General features: G+C 35.1%; 2 protein-coding genes across 2 annotated transcripts; both read right to left on the reverse strand.

Annotated features, from left to right (window-relative positions):
• Positions 1–3,124: 3,124 nt before the first annotated feature.
• On the reverse strand, positions 3,125–6,117 carry leng1 (leukocyte receptor cluster (LRC) member 1). The gene is made up of 4 exons (XM_073847237.1): positions 5,694–6,117; positions 4,827–5,018; positions 4,407–4,708; positions 3,125–3,730 (listed from the first exon to the last, which is right to left on the reverse strand). The coding sequence occupies exons 1-4, from the start codon at positions 5,823–5,825 to the stop codon at positions 3,517–3,519; spliced, it is 840 nt and encodes a 279-aa protein (XP_073703338.1). The 5' UTR covers positions 5,826–6,117; the 3' UTR covers positions 3,125–3,516.
• A 977-nt stretch (positions 6,118–7,094) lies between these two features.
• On the reverse strand, positions 7,095–21,698 carry tmc4 (transmembrane channel-like 4). Its single transcript, XM_073847190.1, has 16 exons — positions 21,515–21,698; positions 19,849–20,071; positions 19,515–19,657; positions 19,183–19,347; positions 18,136–18,221; positions 15,629–15,774; positions 15,386–15,533; positions 14,839–14,997; positions 12,933–13,087; positions 12,527–12,647; positions 10,961–11,058; positions 10,696–10,879; positions 10,471–10,601; positions 10,208–10,363; positions 9,925–10,003; positions 7,095–8,475 (listed from the first exon to the last, which is right to left on the reverse strand). Exons 1-16 carry the CDS (start codon positions 21,549–21,551, stop codon positions 8,293–8,295), a joined length of 2,214 nt encoding a protein of 737 aa, XP_073703291.1. The 5' UTR covers positions 21,552–21,698; the 3' UTR covers positions 7,095–8,292.
• Positions 21,699–22,547: the final 849 nt, after the last annotated feature.

Genomic DNA, 22,547 nt, shown 5'->3' on the forward strand with positions numbered 1-22,547 from the left:
CCTAATCCGATCCGCATCCTCACCAGCGCGCTTTTACTATTCCGTCCTCATCGCGTCCCATCGGTCGAAAACGGACAGAAAATACCAGTGAAGTCATTCTATTGGTTCTATATCCAATCCTATGTTCAGTGTCAGTATCATGTGAGTGGTCCAGCTATGTTTTCTTCCAAGAAGACCCTCTACGTCAGACGCGACCGAGCTTGCGCTATTATGATCTCGGTGGAGCTGCGCGCTGCGTGATTTTCGTAGGTAGACGTTGCCTCGCAATCGAACGATTACGCGATGCCCTTCGCTCAGGTACCTGCTGCTGCCGGCCAACAAAAGCGTTTGTTTATGAGACCGGAGAGAACATCAACGCCTCCGTGTCGTGGCCTTGGGTATCATTGCATCAAAATCCCCCTAAATCGGACCACCTCCGCGGAGCGGTGACATGATCCGTTTGGGAGGACAGGTGCACGGAGCGTGCCATTGAAATTGTCTGTAGCCTTCAAGTTAATGACATGCAAATCTCTGTCTGGGTCTGGAAAAGGCCAAATATTTTCACCAGAAAGATGCCTTTAATTACTAATTAATGCTTTAAATGCCAACTAATTTTATAATCTCATCCTTTCACAGCAGTCGTTTTAATCCTTTTTGTGTCTCACAAAAACATATTTGCTTAGAGTGAAAACAGTGCAAATGAATTAATTCATAAATTTCATAATTGCACTTTATATTATGAACGGCAAAGGATAAATATAGGCATAATGAGTATTTCTGGTATCATCTTTAGATGGCATTTCCATGATATGTGACAGTATTTGGTTGAGATACAACTATTTCAAAATCTGGAATCTGAGGGTGCAAAAAAAAATAATATAAAAAATATTTAATTAAGTTGTTCAAATTAAGTTTTTAGCTATGCATATTACTAATCAAAAATTAGGTTTTGATATATTTACAGTAGGAAATATACAAAATATCTTCATGGAACATGATTTTTACTTAGTATACTAATGATTTTGGCATTAAAGGAAAATTCATCATTTTGACCCGTACAATGTATTTTTGGCTATTGCTACAAATTTGCCCGTGCTACTTACAACTGGTTTTGTGGTCCAGGGTCACATACGTGTCTGATGTAGCGTTGTAGTCAAAGACCATCTATCCGAGATCAAGACTATTGTGTGTTTAGACCAAGACAAGACCAAGACTTTGAGGGGTTAGACTAAGACCAAGACCAGTCCAGCACTGATCAAATTCATCTAAAGGATCCACATGCACAGCCTTATTTTTAATCATTAAATACACTTACAGAGCTGTTAACAATCAAATTAAATCTCTTGATGATTTAAAATAAGACAAATTAAGTATTAAAAAAAATTCAAGATATTTCTTAGAATTTAGTTATTCTTATAATAAATATACATCTTTCTAGTCATCCTAAACTCTAAAATATTTTGGGCGAGTGGATTGGACCTTCAAATATTGTTGTGGACAGTAGGGGGGCAGTGAAGTCAAATATTTTGAGATCCACTGGTATAAATCAAACTATTTATTTTTGTTATTCAGTTATTTAATTAGTTAATGATTGCATTTAAAGCAGGAGGTTTTACATCCAATCACAATAATAATGGTTGTAAATAAGTCAGTATTGACAATTTTGTGTGGTCTTGAAACAAAAACCCGAGTTCTTTTAGTTTGAGACCAAAACAAGACTGAGTACAAATGCAGTTGAGAATGACACAAGACCATGAAAAAATATTTTCTCCAATGTATGTTGAATCTCCTCACATTTTCTGTGAAATTTCTGTTTTCTGTAAACTTGTTTGGAAAGACAAAAAACATATTATTGTGTTATAATCTCAGATAAACCTGCTCCTAACTGCCACATAAAACAACAACAAAACAATTTAATCACTTTACATCAGGGTTGGTTGGCTGTTTGATGTCTTAATGCCATGCTAGCTTCCCCGACTGTTTTCATGTAACAAGCTGAAATAGTATAAAAGAGAACATTTAAAAACTAATATTAAGTTTTTTAAGTTTGCTTTAGATAACAAATATAAACTGAGTTCAGGGCTGACTCTGTTGAGGGAATTTTATCAAGAGTGTTTGCAAAGTAATATAATTTTTTAAGAGAAATAAAACCAATACAAATGCAATAAAATAAGTTTAAAAAGATACTGGACTCTGGCATGAAGAACATTTTGGTGGATCATCACTTAAGGAACTTGTGTATGATTCTGGAGTGTCCTATTAGGAATCGCGTACAAGATTTTTAGATTCAAAGCACAGCAAAAACAGTACAATTTTGAAATATTTTTTACTATTTAAAATAACTGTTTTCTATTTGAATATATTTTAAAAAGTAATATGCTGATTTGCTATTCAAGAATTTTTTATTATTATTATCATCATCAATATTTGAAAACAGTTGAGTACTTTTTTTTGTAGAATTCTTTGATGAATAGAAAGATCCAAAGATCAGCATTTATGTGAAATAAAAAGCTTTAGTAGCATTATACACTATACCATTCAAAAGCCTGGAGTCAGTACATTTTTTAGGGGGAAAGAAATTATAGAAATTAATACTTTTATTTAGCAAGGATGCTTTAAATCAATTAAAAGTGATGATAAAGACATTTATAATGTTGCAAAATATTTTTATTTCAGATAAATGCTGTTCTTCTAAACTTTCTATTCATCAAAGAACCCTTAAAAAACTTATACCCGGCTGTTTTCAACAATCATAATAATAATAAATGTTTTTGAGCAGCAAATCAGAATATTAGAATGATTTCTAAGGATCATGTGACTGGAGTAATGATGCTAAAAATTCAGCCTTGAAATCACAGGAATAATTTACATTTTAAAATATATTCAAGTAGAAAAAAAGCTATTTTTAAATAGTAAAAACATTTCAAGATTTTACTGTTTTTGCAGAAGATACTTTCTTAAAAAACATTAAAAATCGTACTGTTCAAAAACTTTTGACTATGTATATATGATATGATCTTAGGATCTTAGATTAGGCTCAAACAGTAAGCAAGCAGTTTGTGAGTAAGCAGCAATGTGAACCAGACCTTTTGCCCTTAAGCCCAGCTTTGCAATACTAAAGAATAATTAAGTATTTATACGAGACTGGGACAAAATATTTTATGGACTCCAATATCAGCAACAAAGGCAAAATGTTCTTAGTCTCACAATAAAGCCTAGTCCACTTTTTAATGCTGATGCCTCAGAACTCTTCAGGAAAACAGCTCTGATGCACATCCTACAAATCATAAGATGACATTTTTACAACAACTTAATCGCTCCTGTGCTGTGAGCACACACAAAAAGGAGTTTTTCTTGTTTGTCCATTTTTTTCCAAGTCATCAGACGCCAATAAAAGTGTTGCAGACACCAGATCGATGGCTTTTAGCAAGCAATCAGTCATTTTAAACGGTCTTCACACTTTGCACGTGGCTAATTTCTTGTCCAACCAAAACAGTTCTGCAATTTCTAGACTAACTGAATCAATGCCTTTGTAAGCTAATAAAAGCCATACTGATCTCTGTCTCTCCTTTGCCTTTTCCGTGCCAATTCAGGAAAGTAGGCGCTGTTGTATGGTCTGTCTCTATCCCCCATCTCTCGCTCGTGCTCTTTTTCTTTCCCGCCTCCGCTCTTCTGATCCAGTAAAGCCTGTGTCCTTTTCCTCTCCTCCGCTTCTCTCTGCAGTCGCTCAGCCCGTAACCTCTCAACTGAACTGTCATGGGAGGAAAATAAATCATTTTAGGATGAAAAGACTAACAAACGGTCTCAACAAGAAGTTACTACTGTAGTGGGCATCTACTCATGCATATGTGAACTTGTTCTCAGAGTGTAATTTATGTAATACTTTTGGATTTGTTTGTAATTCTAGACTGAATTACACAACAGAAAAAAACTGGATGCTCTTTTTACATGGAAAAGAAGACATTTTTGAAAAAAGTTGTTATTTTTGTTTTCTTTGCGCACAAAAAGTATTCTCGTAGCTTTATAAACTCACGGTTGAACCACTGATATCAGAGGACTATTTTAATGATATCCATACTACCTTTCTAGGCCTTGAATGTGGTTGCAGCGATGCGTCTGGATCAAAAAGCTCTTGGATTTCATCAAAAACGTCTTAATTAGTGTTCTGAAGATGAACAGGTCTTACAGGTTTGGAAAGACGCGAGGGTGAATAATTAATAAGAAATTTCATTTTTGGGTGAACTATTCCTTTAAGAATAAAATGAGCATATTATACATTAAATTCATGCTGGTTACAAATACTCACAGTCATATTTTCAGAGAAAACAACTCTGAAGTATACTGACATCTGAAGTATGACTAAATTGTTGTGTAGCCAGGCAAGATGCTTTATTGGTGCTGACAGAAATAGAAAATTTATTTCACACCTCTCTCCACTCCTCTTCTCTCCTCTGTCTTTCTTCTCCTTCTTCTTATGCTTTTTCTCCTTCCTGTCCTTTACTGCCAGGGCTTTCTTCATTTCCTTAAGAGGATCCAAACTGTCTTTCAGCTTCCTGTCTTTCTTTTCTCTCTCCTCTTCAGTTAGGCTTCTTGACTTGTTTTTGCTTTTCTCTTTCTTGTCTCTATCTTCTTCTTTTTCCTTTTCTCCTTTCAGGTACCAAGGAGTCGCTTCTGTTCCAGGAGCGGGACCTAGAGACACTAAAAGACCAATAGCACGTTCCTGCTTCTCCTAAAATAAAATATCACAAAAAAGCTTTAAAAAGACCATTTTAAACCTTTATGTGCAGTATAAAAAGTATGACATCAAATTGTAGGTAAGGATGTGTTAAGTAGTCTTTTCGTCACACCTTCTCTTCCTGCTTCTCTTTGAGGTATTCTGCATTTCCTTTCTTTTCAGATGAGTCCTCTAGAGGAAATAGATTTAGATGTTCTATCTCTCTGGCTCCCCGGCTTGTCTCTGCCGTCTCTCCATCCTCTGGCCATATTTCTGTCTGCTGAAGGGCTGCTCGAGATTTGTTTCTCAAATACTCGGTTCGAGCCTGAGAGATAATGGGATAGATCAGGAACCAACACTCAACTCAAAATTAAAGTCATGTGATATAATTTAGATAGCAACAAAAAGCATTTAAGCATGCATTACATATTTGTGCCCCTGTGTCACAGGTATATTTGTAGCAACAGCCAACAATACATCGTATGATTGATTTTTTCTTTATGCCAAAAATCATTAGGATATTAAGTAAAGATCACGTTCCATGAAGATATTTTGTAAATTTCCAATCGTAAATATATCAAAACCTATTTTTGGATTAGTAATATGCATTACTAAGAACTTAATTTGGACAACATTAAAGGCGATTTTCTCAATATTTAGATTTTTTTTGCACCCTCAGATTCCAGATTTTCAAATAGTTGTATCTCGGCCAAATATTGTCCTTTCCTAACAAACCATACATCAACGAAAATCTTATTTATTTAACTTTCAGATGTATAAATCTCAATTTCAAAAAATGTACCCTTATGACAGGTTTTTTGGTCCAGGGTCACATTTATGACATGCCAAGCAAACAAATAGACAAAATACACATTTTATATATTTCAAACTAATGCTGTCAAATTCGATACCTCAGGTCAGGTCACTGAGTGCAGGATGGGATGAGAATGTAGTAAATTAACCTAGAAACAGCGGAGGGATGCTGGGTTGCTATGGTTACCTCTTGTTCTGCGCGTTCCACTCGCCGCTGAATCTCGCGTTGCTCCTCTGCTGCTTGAGCCTCGTCGCGGCGCACGCGCGCTATGTTGTCCTTATTGCGCACATGCCAGCTCTTTTTAGGCAAAATGTTCATTATGTAATACTTCGGAGAGCAGTGAAACAGACAAACGAAATTCTAGTCTCGTGGCAAGCTGGTCAGACCACATACAAGGTCCAACAAATGAGGCAACAGTTTAGTTTATGGTTTAAAACAAACGTCGTCGACTATTTATATATCGCAACGACATTCAAACTCGTCGGCGAATCCCTGTGTAAGTCAGGTCCGTTTCTTCCATACTGAATCTTCATAACAAAACACAAGTAAACAGTTTTTGAAAAAACAACAACAACTCAATGAGACAGAAAAGAGAGCTTTGCAAACACCGGAAGCTGCCGTGGCGTGACTACGTCACACGTACAATGTTTGTGACGTAGTAAATAGACATTGTAGGCTACCACTTGAGGGCGCAGTTAATAGAAAACCCTCAACGAAAGCCTTTTGTTTTGTCCAGACCTTCTTCACTCTTATGTGAAAATGTACTCTGGCTTTACTGACTGTTCTGATCAAGAGGAATAGTACTTTTACTTAATTGATTTACTTATTCTGTTGACCAAATTCAACATTTATAAGTGTTTGTGTTTTGTTGACTGAAATATGTATATATATTGAAAGTATCACTCTTTGAATAAGAAAGATGTACGAACTTTGACTATATATATATATATATATATATATATATATATATATATATATATATATATATATATAGTCAAACCAAAAATTATATATAGCAAATAAACTGTCATAATGTGAGAAATGTTGAAGGTGTCTAATACACACACACACACACACACACACACACACACACACACACACACACACGTTGGGTTTACATGTTTTATGGGGACATTCCATTGGCGTAATGGTTTTTATACTGTACAAACCGTACTTTCTATCGCCCTACACCTACCCTACACCTAAACCTAGCCCTCACAGGAGATTGGGCACTTTTACTTCCTCAAAAAAACTCATTGTGCATGATTTATAAGCCTGTTTCCTCATGGGGACCTGAGTAAGGTCAAAATCTACTGGTATTCCTATCCTTGTGGGGACATTTGGTCCCCACAACGTGATGAATACCAGGTACACACACACACACACACACACACACACACACACACACACACACACACACACACACACACACAGTATGTATGTATGTATATCTTGTATCTTTGTTTTGAACTTTTATACTTTCTTCCCCCTGCCAACTGTTTTATTTGTTGTAAAATTGTTCTTTGAATTAAAAAAAAAGAGAAAAAAAGAACAACTTTGACAAGTTAAACACTGGTTAACAAAACCTTGAGTGAATAAATATTATATATATATATATATATATATTATACTTTATGCTTAAGTAATGATTTAGCATAATAAATCCTGGGACACTGTTCATAGAGTACATTATGCAGCTCTGGCATTTTCAATGGCAAAAATCGCAAACTATTTAATACAAAATATGAAACAGGTTCACTAGCTTACATGCATATATTTGATAAATGAACATATATAAATATATATACATTACAGTACTTTTAAAGGTTTGGGGTCAGCTGTTCTTGTTTAAGAAGACTCTAATGGTCACCAAAGACCATTGCATTAATATGATTATATATACAGTGAAAACAGTAATATTGTAAAATATTATTACAATTTAAAATAACAGTTTTCTATTTTAACATATTTTGAAATGAAATATATTCCTGAATTTTCAAAGCTGAATTTTCAGCAGCCATTATTTCAGTCTTCAGTGTCATATGATCCTTCAGAAATCATTCTGATATGCTGATTTGGTGTGCTGTTAAAAATGTTTGTGCTTCTTAATAACTTTCTTGTTTTTTCAGGATTCACATTTCAGGAGAACACTGAAATAGAAATCTTTTGTAATATGTGACCCTGGACCACAAAACCAGTCATAAGGTTAAATTTGACAAAACTGAGATTTATACATCATATGAAAGCTCAATAAATAAGCTTTCCATTGATGTATGGTTTGTTAGGATAGGACAATATTTGATACATCTATTTGAAATCAGAAATCTGAGGATGCAAAAAAAATCAAAAAGACTGAGAAAATCACCTTTAAAGTTGTCCAAATTAGGTTCTTAATGCATATTACAAATCAAAAATTACATTTTGATATGTTTACAGTAGGAATTTTACAAAAAATCTTCATGGAACATGAACTTTACTTAATTTCTTAATGATTTTTGGCATAAAAGAAAAATCAAAAATTTTGACCCATGCAATGTATTTTTGGCTATTGCTACAAATATACCCCAGCGACTTAAGACTGGTTTTGTGGTCCAGGGTCACATATTATATTTTACTGTCACTTGTAATCAAATGTATGCATCCTTGATGAATAAAAGTAAAAAAAACTCTTACTGACCCCAAATTTTTGAACGATAATGAAAATATCATTGATTATATTTCTGTAATATGATGGAGTACACAAATTTCAGAATTCCAGTAAAAACTGCACTTCATCAAGTAAGTCTTAATATGGCCTTGGGTCTTCATTGGGATCAAATCCATAATTGTAATGTTGATCCCACTGTGTTCCTGTGTGGTAGAAGGGCTCAGGCTCTCTCTGGGGATGCTGTGGTTCATGTTGTTCTTTCTGTATTGTGGCATTCAGCTCTTCAATTTGTCTGACCAGGAACTGCTTGTCACGCTGTTCCTGTTACACCCAGATAAATACGGATTAAAGGACGGATTAATATTGGTTCCAGTCAGAAGATAAATTGGAAGCAAGACAGTCTTAGTTTAGGTAGGTGATCACACACTTATTATAAATTTTATATTATTTTATCTTAGCTTTTTTGTGCACATTCAAAGCAAAAACACATTATTGTGATTAAAAGGCATACAAAGAAGTATTACTTTAATTAAATAGCATTATATTATACAATGACACAATTTAAATATGCATACAGTTTAGGTCAAAAGTTTACACCCCCCTTTCAGAATCTGCAAAATGTTAATTATTTTACCAAAATAATACGGATCATACAAAATGCATGTTATTTTTTATTTGGTACTGACCTGAATAAGATATTTCACATAAAATATGTTTAGATATATATTCCACAAGAGAAAATAATAGTTGAATTTAAAAGTTTAAAAGTTTACATTCCCTTGATTCTTAATACTGCATTGTTACCTGAATGATCCACAGCTGTGCTTTTCTTGTTTAGTGATAGCTGTTCATCAGTTCCTTGTTTGTCCTGAACAGTTAAACTGCCTGCTGTTCTTCAGAAAGATCCTTCAGGTCCCACAAATTTTGTGTATTTGGACCCTTTCCAACAATGATTTGAACCCTTTCCAACAATTACTGTATGATTTTGAGATCCATATCTTCACACTGAGGACAACTGAGGGATTCATATGCAACTATTACAGAAGGTTCAAACACTCACTGAAGCTTCAGAAGGAGAAAATATGCATTAAGAGCCATAGGGTGAAAACTTTTTGAATTTGAAGATCATGGTAAATTTAACTCTTTTTGTCTTGTGGGAAACTTGTAACTATCGTCTGCAGCCTTTGAAGGGCAGTACTAAATGAAAAAATATATATTTAGGCAAAATTGTACACATCTCCATTCAGCTCTTAATGCATGTTTTTTTCCTTCTGGAGCATCAGTGAGCATTTGAACCTTCTGTAATAGTTGCATATGAATCCCTCAGTTGTCTTCAGTATTAAAAGATCTTAAAATCACACAGTAATTGTTGGAAAGGGTTCAAATACACAAAAATGTTGAATTTGTTGGACCTGAAGGATTCTTCTGAAGAACAGCAGGCAGTTTAACTGTTCTGGACAAACAAGGGACTCATGAAACAGATGTGGATCATTCAAGTAACAACACAGTATTAAGGATTAAGGGGATGTAAACTTTTGAACGGGGTAATTTTTTATAAATGTAACCATTATTTTCTCTTGTGGACTATATGTAAATATATTTTATGTCAAATATCTTTTTCAGGTCAGTACTGAATAAACAATAACATGCATTTTGTGTGATCCCTCTTATTTTGGTAAAATAATTCAGATTTAGCAGATTCTGAAAGGGGGATGTAAACTTTGTAACCATTCTAGTCTGCGAATTCAGATTACTAATAACAGAACTTACCAGTTTACACTGAGATTTTAGCAGTGCTACACTTTTCCCGTAGACAGATGTTAAAGCACTCACATAGCACAGGAGCACACTGTAAACATCAAATACATGTAAACCAGTCCTAATCCTGCAGCAATATATTATTTCTGCAACATTTTTACAATCATTATAGGAATATAAATGTTTAAAATTTTAAATTACAGTTATAGAAGTATTGGATGTGGGACTTGAATGCATGTGGATAAAATTTTTACGTGAAACCATTAGAACCTGATTCAAGGCTGTTTATACTGACCAGGAGAAGATGAAGAGTGGTATAGAGAATTTCTGGGAGCCAATATAAAACAGGAATTCTTTACTGGTGCTGCTTAGCATTTCAACAGCTCCTGGTACAACTTCCCACATTGCTGGGTAAAAGCGAAAAGGCCCACAACCATAAGATGGATGAATCCTACCAAAAAAATGATGGAGACTTGACATATACATGATTATTCACAAATATTCTTGCTTTTTTTTTATCAGTGTGCTGCAACATGGAGAGTTACAGGCCTCACTTACTTAGCCACACTGTAAAGGAGAACCACGCTGGACAACATCCATCCGAAGAGCAGAACCAACAGAAAGAAGAAATTGGACGTGGTGGATCGGAAGTTTTTTGTTGCCGGTTGGCAGTTCTGGAAAAGAGTTATCTGACACAAGCAAACAAACATAAAAAAATGAGCAATTGCAATCCACTGCAAACTTGTTAGATGTATGTGTCTGAGAAGGGCGTGCTCATGATACCTTTTTGCAGTAATAAAAGAAGATGAATTTGAGGGTGTTGATGATTGGCAACAATGGACAGAAAAGAGCTCCAGTCCAAACCACTGTTTGACTGTAAACTAGAGCAAGGACATTTGGGGCAACCAGGAACTCCTGCCGTCCCACCCACTGAGTCAGTTTACACGAACAGTGATCAACCACAATCCTGAAAATGGCAAAAGGAAGTTACAGATGTATATTTTGAATACAGAAATGTATGACCCAATACACAAATGTGTAAACAGACCTGCGTGGGAATTCTACCAGGATTAGTGTAGCGATGGTAATGAGGAAGTCAAAAAGAGTCAGTTTATACATTTCTTGTCCAACTCGCGTCTCCCAGCACTATGTAATTGTGAGAAAGGGATTAAAAAACAAAAAACATTTTGACTCTTGTTAAGCATTAAACAGTTAGATATCTGTCCTAAAACATACACTATAATGTTTAAAAGTTTGGGATCAGTCATTTTTTTAAAGAAATTATTTATTTATGCATTAAGATTTCCTACTTATTAAAGAATCCTGAAAAAAATGTATTATGTTTCCATTGAAATATTTAGCAGCACAACTGTTTTCAACGTCAATATTATAAAATCTGTTTTTTGAGCATCAAATTAGCTTATTATAATGATTTCTGAAGGATCTTGTGACACTGAAGTCTGGCTTCCGAAAATTCAGCTTTGTCATCACTGGAATAAATAATATATTAAAATGTATTAAAACAAAAAAGTTATTTTAAATTGTAAAATTATTTTAGTATTACTGTATTTTTTTATATCAAATAAATCCAGCTCTAGTGAGCCGTTTCTGGACTTCCATACTTCAAAGGTTATTGCGACTTTTTAAATCACACAACTCTGACTTTTTCCTCAGAATTGTGTGATACAAATTTGCAATTGAGAGTAATAATTTCAGAGCCGTGAGATATAAACTCACATTTCTGACTTTTTTTCTCAGAATTTTGATATAAACTTACAATTCTGTTTTTTTTTCTCACAATAGTGATATAAACTCAATTGAGTTATAAAGTCAAAATTGCGAGACAAAAACTCAGAATTCTCACTTTTTTCTCAAAATTGCATGACATAAACTCACAATTGTGAGAAATAAAGTCAGAATCGCAAGATATAAACTCACATTTCTGACTTTTTTTTCAGAATTGTGATATAAACTTACAATTCTGACAATTTTCTCAGAATTGTGATATAAACTCAATTGAGTTATAAAGTCAAAATTGCAAGATAAAAACTCAGAATTCTCACTTTTTTCTCAAAATTGTGTGATGTAAACTCACAATTCTGACTTTTTTCTCAGAATTATCAGAAACTCGCAATTGCAAGTTATAAAGTCAGAATTGTGAGATATAAATTCAATTGGGAGATAAAAACTCAAATTTTTCTTGCAATTCTGATTTTTTTCTCAGAATTGTGAGAAATGAAAAATAATAAAATATAAACTCACAACTGCGAGTTAAAGTCCAATTTGAGAGAAAAAAAGTTGTATGTTGTCAGAATTGCGAGTTTATATCTCACAATTCTGACTCCTTTACTTGCAATTACGCGTTTATATCATGCAATTCTGACTACATTTAACAATTTCGACTTTGTATCTCAAAAATCTAAGTAAAAGTAAGAATTGCAAAATGTAAACTCGCAATTGCAAGAAAAAAGGTCAGAATTGTGAGATAAAAGTCGCAATTACCTTTTTTTTTTATTCAGTGGTGGATACTGGTTTCCATACATGAGTGACAAAAACAAAAACTTGGTAGTGTATCTAACAGTTCAGAAATTAATGCATATCTCAACTTGATTACCTTGTATTTGTTGTAATTATAATTACAGAGTCTGCAGTTTTCACTTTCTCCCTCACAGGTAATCTGCTCCCATAGAGTGTACAGCAAAACACCCAAACTCACCAAACGCAGGAATACCGCCCTACAATGACCAATAGAAGAAATTACTACAATTCAGCAATCAGAAGAATAATGACAAAAAAACTGATCAAAGAGAACAGTGGATGAACAGACAATATGTGAGTATTTAGGGAAAATTACAGTGCTTCATTTGACATTATTCATTTTGAAAGCTATTTAATGAAACTGCAGGCTAAGAGCTCTCAATGATGCTCTAACCAAGGTTAAACAAGTACTGCACTTCATCTATCTGCTCCATGTCCTCTTTGATAGGTTTATTCTATGTGGTTGTGGGTATTGATCAAACCTCAACAAGGCCAGGATGACGGTGCTACTAGGAGAATACTTTTCCAGTAACGCAATCTTGTCACACAGTAACGGCACCACAAAATTGCTTGCTGTTATGACCATGGAGGGTAAGTATTGCAACAGCAGACCCTCAAAACCAGTTGTTCCATTAGACTGAAAAAAAAGAGATTTTATTCAATTAATTATTTAAATTTAGGCCAGACAGGGTATCATCTGAAAACTTCCACTTAAAAAAACAGACCTGAATCATGATTCTGAACTTACAGTCGTGGCCAAACGTTTTGAGAATTACATAAATATTGGAAATTGGAAAAGTTGCTGCTTAAGTTTTTATAATAGCAATTTGCATATACTCCAGAATGTTGTGAAGAGTGATCAGATGAATTGCATAGTCCTTCTTTGCCATGAAAATTAACTTAATCCCGAAAAAACTTTCCATTGCATTTCATTGCTGTCAGTAAAGGACCTGCTGAGATCATTTCAGTAATCGTCTTGTTAACTCAGGTGAGAATGTTGACGAGCACAAGGCTGGAGATCATTATGTCAGGCTGATTGGGTTAGAATGGCAGACTTGACATGTTAAAAGGAGGGTGATGCTTGAAATCATTGTTCTTCCATTGTTAACCATGGTGACCTGCAAAGAAACGCGTGCAGCCATCATTGCGTTGCATAAAAATGGCTTCACAGGCAAGTTATTGTGGCTACTAAGATTGCACCTAAATCAACAATTTATAGGATCATCGAGAACTTCAAGGAAAGAGGTTCAATTCTTGTTAAGAAGGCTTCAGGGCGTCCAAGAAAGTCCAGCAAGCGCCAGGATCGTCTCCTAAAGAGGATTCAGCTGCGGGATCGGAGTGCCACCAGTGCAGAGCTTGCTCAGGAATGGCAGCAGGCAGGTGTGAGCGCATCTGCACGCACAGTGAGGCCAAGACTTTTGGAAGATGGCCTGGTGTCAAGAAGGGCAGCAAAGAAGCCACTTCTCTCCAAAAAAAACATCAGGGACAGATTGATCTTCTGCAAAAAGTATGGCGAATGGACTGCTGAGGACTGGGGCAAAGTCATATTCTCCGATGAAGCCTCTTTCCGATTGTTTGGGGCATCTGGAAAAAGGCTTGTCCGGAGAAGAAAAGGTGAGCGCTACCATCAGTCCTGTGTCATGCCGACAGTAAAGCATCCTGAGACCATTCATGTGTGGGGTTGCTTCTCATCCAAGGGAGTGGGCTCACTCACAATTTTGCCCCAAAACACAGCCATGAATAAAGAATGGTACCAAAACACCCTCCAACAGCAACTTCTTCCAACAATCCAACAACAGTTTGGTGAAGAACAATGCATTTTCCAGCATGATGGAGCACCGTGCCATAAGGCAAAAGTGATAACTAAGTGGCTCGGGGACCAAAACGTTGACATTTTGGGTCCATGGCCTGGAAACTCCCCAGATCTTAATCCCATTGAGAACTTGTGGTCAATCCTCAAGAGGCGGGTGGACAAACAAAAACCCACTAATTCTGACAAACTCCAAGAAGTGATTATGAAAGAATGGGTTGCTATCAGTCAGGATTTGGCCCAGAAGTTGATTGAGAGCATGCCCAGCGAATTGCAGAGGTCCTGAAAAAGAAGGGCCAACACTGCAAATACTGACTCTTTGCATAAATGTCATGTAATTGTCGATAAAAGCCTTTGAAACATATGAAGTGCTTGTAATTATATTTCAGTACATCATAGAAACAACTGAAACAAAGATCTAAAAGCAGTTTAGCAGCAAACTTTGTGAAAACTATTTGTGTCATTCTCAAAACTTTTGGCCACGACTGTACTGGTTGAAGGCATTATGTGACTTATGTAAGTTGCAATGTAAGTATTTAGTTTTAGATATATTTTTGGCCTTTTTAAGTGCAACTAACCTGGCTGAACTGAGTTGCCTGTGCAATGCCATAGAAAGTTGCACCGATGAGTACTGAGACTACTAGGTGAAGGAAAATACGGAGTGCGTAGAGAGAGACTGTTTGGCCCAAAGTTAGGGAGGCAGCCTTTTTTTTAATCCTTTCCTCTTCTAGATCCACCTAAGGGTGACAGACACAATGGGAGAGAGAGAGAGAGAGATAAAAAAAAAAAGAGTCAAAATAATGATAAACATTTTACTGCACTCATTATTAATCCATAAGCAATAGTTTGATGTTAAAAATGCCTTAATAAAGGATTTGTTTTTCAAGTTTTACTTGTGAATGTGATGTTTTTATCAGCTGTTTGGACTCCAAAGAACTAGTATGTAATGCTAAATTTCTCTAAATCTGTTCCAATGAAGAAACAAACACATGTACATCTTGAATGGCCTGCCGGTGAACAAACATTTAGTAAATTTTTATTTGTGGGTCAACTATTCCTTATTTTTCTCCAATACAATTACCCTGTATTTTCACATAAAATAATTTTTTTTTCCAATGCACAGACCTTTAATCGGTGGCGAAGATTGTTTTGTTTAAGTTTTGTTGCACGGTCTCCTTGGAGGCCGTGATCCCATCCTGTAAACACCTGCATACTGTAACCCCCTGCTGTTCCTCCACCCGTCACTACGACAAGACGAGCCGTGCCGCCCATTCTATTGGAGATGTCAGAGATGTCAACTTAATACTTCACAATGTCCTTTCAATATGTTGGTAGAAGAAAAACCTGACAAAGCTAACAAAGACTCACCTTATAATCATACAAATCAAGCAGAAGAGGAAGTAGAAGGCTGCCGTCAACAGATAGGCCAGAGGGATGTTGTAGGAGAAGCCATTACCCTGAATCAGGGAATTATTATAATATCCATAGAACAGGTATGAATATTCCATAAAACCCTAAAGAAAAAAAGATAATTGTGATGAGGAAGAAATCATTAGGAAAATATTCACAACAAAAAACCATGATTTCAGATGAACTAAATAAACAGAGATACTTTTCAATTTTCTAGTCAATTTCACATTATTCCAGGGTCGCAAAAACAAGCATAATAACTTTTACTTTAGTTTAATTCAAAGTTTAATTTAAAATGTTGGTTTAAACTGAAAAGCTGCTGTTTAAAAAAAATTATGACAGTGTTACAATGTTATTAAATTCACAGAACTATACATCAAAAAATAATACTTTTATTCAGGGATGCATTAAACTTATTGATAGCAAAGATTGACCACAAAAATATAAATCAGCACAGCTGTGTTCAACTAATATTAGAAATGTTTCTTGAGCATCAAATCAGCATATTACAGTTTTTCTCAATTGCTAAAACACTATAGCCAGTCTTTTGAACTAAAATTTCAAAACTATAACGCCATTTCTCAAAAAGCACACCCATTTCCCTAAACATTAAACACTATTCCCTGCTTTGACACATGAGTTATATTTGGTGAACTGTTACTGCAAAACTCTACACACAAATCCCTACATTTCTCAGTGCTTACACCATGTGGTCATTTAGAAAGCACAAGCATTCAATATTGTTCACTCAAGTCTGCGAAGTTTGAGCTCAATTAGCACACAATTACCCAACTGGAAACACTAGGAGTCAAAATTTAGCACACACTAATCAGAATCTTCAATGGAGATAAAAGAGCCAAAGTCAGCTTACAGTGTTTCTCAGTCACTTTGGTGCATTTCTCAGATCAGAAATGAAATTGCCAAAACTACTTGTTCAACATCCACATCATCTAGTCTCTTGTGCACATCATAAAAAGCGTCTCTTTCTTCTGATCAAGTTGTGATTGCTTTGGCACATTCATACAACTGATTATATACATTTGTCTGCGGTTTCCTACATTATCAGTTGCTATTGTCATGTTGCTCAAAATGTATTATATATTTCTCTGTGCAAAAGTCTTACCCCTCAAAACATCAAGTCATTAGCTCATCGTATAAGTCATTACCTACTGTAAATGCAAAATTTTTGATCTAGTTGTCATAAACTGTCAATCATATATTCTACACATTTCTATTAGACTTTTTGTAAATTTGCCATGAATTATTCAAGTGAATCTTGACTTTCACTAATGAAGAATAATATAGATCAACCAATGATAAAGCAGTTCTCTGAAAAAGCTCAAAGGTACATTTCATGAACCTTCAATTGGAAAGCATATATAGACAGAGGACAACGCAGGAGTTACAAATTCTGACAGTGGGCTTTCTCATTTTTATTTTCACCTTTGTGCCCATATTTCCTTTTCTTTTCTGTTTCACAATGACGTTGTAATGCATTTTTTTTTTGTCAGACCACTAGTACAAGTGTAACTTTGAATCCTATTCAGTCTTTTTCAATCAATATCCCACCTATAGTAATGTGTAATTTTGAAGAGGAAGAGTAGGAGGTGAAAGAGGAAGAGGAGGAGAAGAAGGAGAAGGATGATGACGACAACGACAACATGGAAGAGACAGGAAGGGCAAGGGAAAGAAGACAAGCAGTCTCATATATTTTAGTTGATGGGTGCCAGGGTTGGATTAGGCATGCAAGAGGATTTGACCCCTGCTGCCTGGCCAGGGCTAATTTAGCCTGTGATGCTGAAGAGGTTCTTTGGCCTGTTCCAGACCAAACACAGGATGTTGGGCAGAATAATTATTTTGTTGTTGTTTGCTGTTTTGTTCTGTTTTCTACAGTACATTACTGTAAAGTAAGAAATAAAACACTTGCAAATACATACATTTGTTGTGTTCATCATGTGAAAAGTTTTTTTTTATTGTTTTAGTAGTATTGTTTTGAATTTATCTCATCAGTGTGTAAAACTGTGTTGTAGTGTGAGTTTTTTGAGGATTTGTGTGTCATGTCTGAGAGCAAAGTTTGGTTTTTCAGCAAGATTGAGTTGTTTTGAGTGGAGAGCTTCATTTTGACCTCAATATAGGAAGTTTGGGGAATTGAGTTAGGAGTTGTGGATTTGTGTTTAGAGTTTCGCAAATAAGAGGCATAATTTCAAGAAATGTGTTTAAGCAATTGAGAAAAACTGTAGAATGATTTCTGAAGGATCATGTGACACTGAAGACAGAAGTAATGATGCTGAAAATTTAGCTTTGCATTCACAAGAATAAATTACATAAAAAATATATATATATATATATATTGTGAGCATAAGAGACCTCTTTCAAACTCATAAAAAAAAATCTTACTAGTCCCAAACATTTGATCAGAAGTGTATCAGAGTTTGTATTTAGAAAATCTGAATGTATGTCCTTACCGTTCCTGAAACCAGGTCTAGAAAATATGTGTAAAACACCATAAGGGCATCAGGTCTTGGATCATACTCCATGCATTTCTCCACACCTGATAAATAGATAGATAGATTTAGTAATATTATTAGGAATAAACGGTTAGGAAAATTACGGAGAATCCCAGTAATCCTATTATTAGGATTGCTGCAGGAAACAACCTTGCATTAGGTTACGAAAACATATCAGAACAGGGAAGAAAAGACCCAATGTAGTCAGTTAAACACAACAGTTAACCTTTTTATAAAGTGATAAGATTTTCTTCAAAAGGATTACTTATTATAATGGATTTACTGAATTAACAATTGCTTTTAAACATGACATGACATTTTGTGGGTTTAATATATTTTTTTTTAATTTAAAGGGATAGTTCACCCAAAAATGAATATTCTCTCATTAATCACTCAACCACTTGTCATTCCAAACCCGTAAAAGCTTTGTTCATTTGACCACAAATCAAGATCCTTTTGATGAAATCCGAGAGCTTTCTGACCCTCTATAGACAGCAATGCAACTGAAATGTTACCAGGATAAATAAAGTTATTTTTGTTTAAGGTTATTTATGTTTTCTTTGCTCACAAAAAGTATTGACGTAGTTTCATAAAATTACTGTTGAACCGCTGATGTCACATGAACTGTTTTACCGATGTCCTTACTACGTTTTTGTGCCTGGGGACATTTCAGTTGTTGCTGTCTATGCAGAGTCAGAATGCTCTCAGATTTCTTCAAAAATATCTTAATTTGTGATCTTAAGATATACAAAGTCCTAAAAAGTCCTTTGGAACAACAAGTGGGTGAGTAATCAATGACAGAATTTTCATTTTTGTGTGAACAATCCTTTTAATATACCTTGTGTGAAGTTAAAATGTGACGACTGCTTTGTGTCAGACTGGTTTTGTTGCTTTTATGAATACTGTTATGTTGTTATCTGATAACCAGTTAGAATGTTCTCCTTAGAGGCAATCAAGCATGAGAGGTTTGTCTAATATTGTATACCAGAGAGATTGTGTTCCTACCGGTTAGATTGACTGTGAAAGCGATGGTGGAGTTGAAGGTTATCGAGCGAAACACAACGCTGGGAATGAGGACAAATGCTGCGATTAACAAGGAAGACAGGAAGTTGAGAATCACGAGAAATCTCAGGAACAAGAAGTAGGATTGGACTCCTCCACCAAAGTGACCTAAAAGAAAATAAGTGGATCAATGAAAGGAAAGAATTAAGCACTTTCTTGGTGTCTTTTCTCAGATGACCAATTGATATTGCCATCAGTTTAAGTGTAAAAACACATGCATGTGCAAATGACAGCAGCATTTCTCATTTTTGTTAATGAATTTATATTTTCCTAACCTCCTATCTTTTGGATTCCCCTCTTCCATAGAACAAAATAGCTGAGAATGTATTTGGCAACCTCACAGAAACGGCGAAATGTCTGTGATTTTCTGATGTTCCAAGAGCTAGTAACAACTGGAATTCTCATCTGCTGCACTTGCCTGGAAGAAGACAGCAAAAACAGGCCATATTATGATTGAACTTTATAAAATGAATAGTCTCAGTGTATACTTCTGTCTGAAACTTTAGGGAGAAGGAGTTAGAACAGAGAATTGTTTTTTTTTCTTCCATTCAAGTGTATCCCTAGCTAAGTTTTGGTGATGTCAAAATGTAAAAGTTGACACTGGTATACCTTACTGCTTTCTTCAGACCCATGTGCAGCGGCAGCTCACGGAGATTTCGAGGTTCGTTAGAGTCTTCAGCATCTTCAGGTTGGGAGGCCCAATCAAACTGGCCTGCACTTGTGTCTTGGGCTGGACCTGTCCGCATCCTCAGTGAATGCTGGGAATCGTAAGTACTAGGGTAGTCTGTCCGCATCCTCAGTGAATGCTGGGAATCGTAAGCACTAGGGTAGTCTGTGTCAGAGAAAGCAGATGTATTTCCAAAGCAATCACAGTTATAAAAAGTTGGTATATTAAAATTAAAATTTCCTGATTTCCTGATAATTTACTTAGCCCCCTGTCATCCAAGATGTTCATGTCTTTCTTTGTTCAGTCGAAACGAAATTTATTTTTTTGAGGAAAACATTCCAGGAATTTTCTCCATATAGTGGACTTCAATGGTGTTTAACGAGTTGAAGGTTATTTGTCTGTGTACTTTGATTCAAAAAAGATAGAGTACAGGCCGAAAAACTCCATCTTATTTTCTCCTCTAACAAAATCATTCAACATCATTGTTTTAACTTTTTTGTAAAGGGCATTTGACTTTCTTTGCAAATTCGCTTTGTAAACACTTGGTTGGTACGGTACTTCCTCCTACAATGCGCATATGTGATTACGTAATGCGTAATCCGATCAAAAATGGCCAGTCGTTTAGCTAGATATGACCATTATTCCTTGGCTGGCCCTTTGTAGCTGCATTGAAACTGCAATTTGGACCTTCAACTTGTTGGCCACCATTGAAGTCCACTATATAGAGAAAAATCTTGGAATGTTTTCCTCAAAAACTTAATTTCTTTTCGACTGAAGAAAACAAGACATGAACATCTTTCATGACATGGGGGAGAGTAAATTACCAGGAAATGTTTATTCTGGAAGCGAACTAATCCTTTAATTGTACTGGGAAAAACTGGGACTGAGAACAAAATGGAGCAGCATTTCCTCATCAGCTCTGAAAATATTCTATGCACTACATTTCTATAGCCAAGCCCTGTATATACATATGCCTGCCAGTTCTCCTTAACACTTTTAAAATAACAGACTTTACACCACAGACATCACACTGAACACGGGTGAAACTAAGGACAGAGATAATTGTTAGATTTACAGTATAGATTAGATCTGCATTATAAGAGAACAATAGGATTGATTGTACTGTTAATTACTTTCATTTAAGTAAATAGTAGCCTATACTCAAATAAAATAAATTTCTTTAAAAGTAAAAAGTTTGAATCACCCTATGATTTATGGAAACAGCATTCAGAATTCCCTCAAATCACATTTATATATATGTATAAATATGTTTTACATTTATTTGTATTATATTCAAAAGGTTTAGTTATTACTTCATTGTAGTGTTAACGCCAGTACATTTACAGCAAAAAACAAACTCATTACAGTATACTTCGTATACGCATAATATACAAGATGGTATACTAAAATGACAATTTATTGACGTGCAGTTAAAGAACTGTAACATATAAAGTCACCAACATAGGAGCTTATGATTTGTGTAGACAAACATTAAAAACGTATTTTTAACGGACACTTGACTAATTGTCTGCTAACCTCAGCGTAAATAAACCCCCAGTACACATGTATGACATTAACTCTGTTAGACATGCATACACACTGTCTTACCTGGATAGGCGTGATTGTTGAATTCTCCCAGCTCCATCTTCAGAAAACAGCTACTATCAACATGGATTCCACAGAAAATAAGCAAGAGACAAAGCACGACTCAGAAACAACAGCTGTTAGTAGTGCATAGCTATAGTTTGGCAAATTCCCACTGACGGAGAAGAACACAGGCGTGTCATCTGGACTTTGAGTTTCATGGAAATAAACTTTGGAAACACTTCCTTGTAGCCCTACTTATTACCAGCTGACAATAATTGTGTCTTGTCAGTTCTATAAGGCAAAGGCAACCGTGACCTACTACAGTATTGACAGATCCTGTTACCATGCGTGAACACTTTTGAAGCATTTGGCTTGTTTCTGTGGACTGGTAACAGATTTACTAAATTAGTTGTGACTGTTTAAATAATGACCGAAAAAAAGTATTGTTTGTTATGAGATTTGGCCTGTGGTTTATTGCCTGTTAAAACTGTTGTTATGGAGACAAGGGGAATGAGCCGAAGGATTTATATTAACAGTCAGACTTTCAAATCAGATCACTATCATCCACTCTTAAATGAACAAGAGAATTAAATAATCAAAACTTCATTTTCTCAATGAATGTTTAATTAAAAACATTAATTAAAATGGCCAATTTTTAACACTTGTTAAACGCTGGTTGTACTTTTGAACTTTGTTTATCAAAAAATCCTTTAAAAAAGTATGACAATTTACACAAAATATTAAACTGAACAACTCTTCAAAATTGATAGTAATAAGAAATTAGCGCTTTTTTGAGCAGCATATCAGAATGATTTCTGAAGGATCATGCAACACTAAAAACTTAAATAATGGCTACTTAAAATTCATCTTTGCCATCACAGGAATAAATTAAATTCTAAAATATTTCAACATAGAAAACAGGGGTTTAAATGTGTAATCATTTTTGACAACACTGTTTAGTTTTTAAATGGTATTCTTGATCAAATACATGAAGCCTCATTAAACATGAGACTTTTTGCAAAAATATGTAAAAAAAAAAAAAAAAAAAAAAAAA

This window comes from Garra rufa, chromosome 9 (genome assembly GCF_049309525.1).
Source record: "Garra rufa chromosome 9, GarRuf1.0, whole genome shotgun sequence".
In the NCBI taxonomy this organism is placed as follows: Eukaryota; Metazoa; Chordata; class Actinopteri; order Cypriniformes; family Cyprinidae; genus Garra; species Garra rufa.

What these genes read in the sequence shown, in the direction of transcription:
- leng1 (XM_073847237.1), bottom strand. Translation starts at nt 5,825, where the DNA reads ATGAACATTTTGCCTAAAAAGAGCTGGCATGTGCGCAATAAGGACAAC. An exon ending in TGGAACGCGCAGAACAAGAG is followed by an intron (nt 5,019 to 5,693) that starts GTAACCATAGCA and finishes ATTATCTCTCAG; the next exon opens with GCTCGAACCGAGTATTTGAG. An exon ending in AAGAGAAGCAGGAAGAGAAG is followed by an intron (nt 4,709 to 4,826) that starts GTGTGACGAAAA and finishes ATTTTATTTTAG; the next exon opens with GAGAAGCAGGAACGTGCTAT.
- tmc4 (XM_073847190.1), bottom strand. Translation starts at nt 21,551, where the DNA reads ATGGAGCTGGGAGAATTCAACAATCACGCCTATCCAG. An exon ending in GGTCTGAAGAAAGCAGTAAG is followed by an intron (nt 19,658 to 19,848) that starts GTATACCAGTGT and finishes GTCTTCTTCCAG; the next exon opens with GCAAGTGCAGCAGATGAGAA. An exon ending in TAGACCTGGTTTCAGGAACG is followed by an intron (nt 15,775 to 18,135) that starts GTAAGGACATAC and finishes TTTTTTCTTTAG; the next exon opens with GGTTTTATGGAATATTCATA.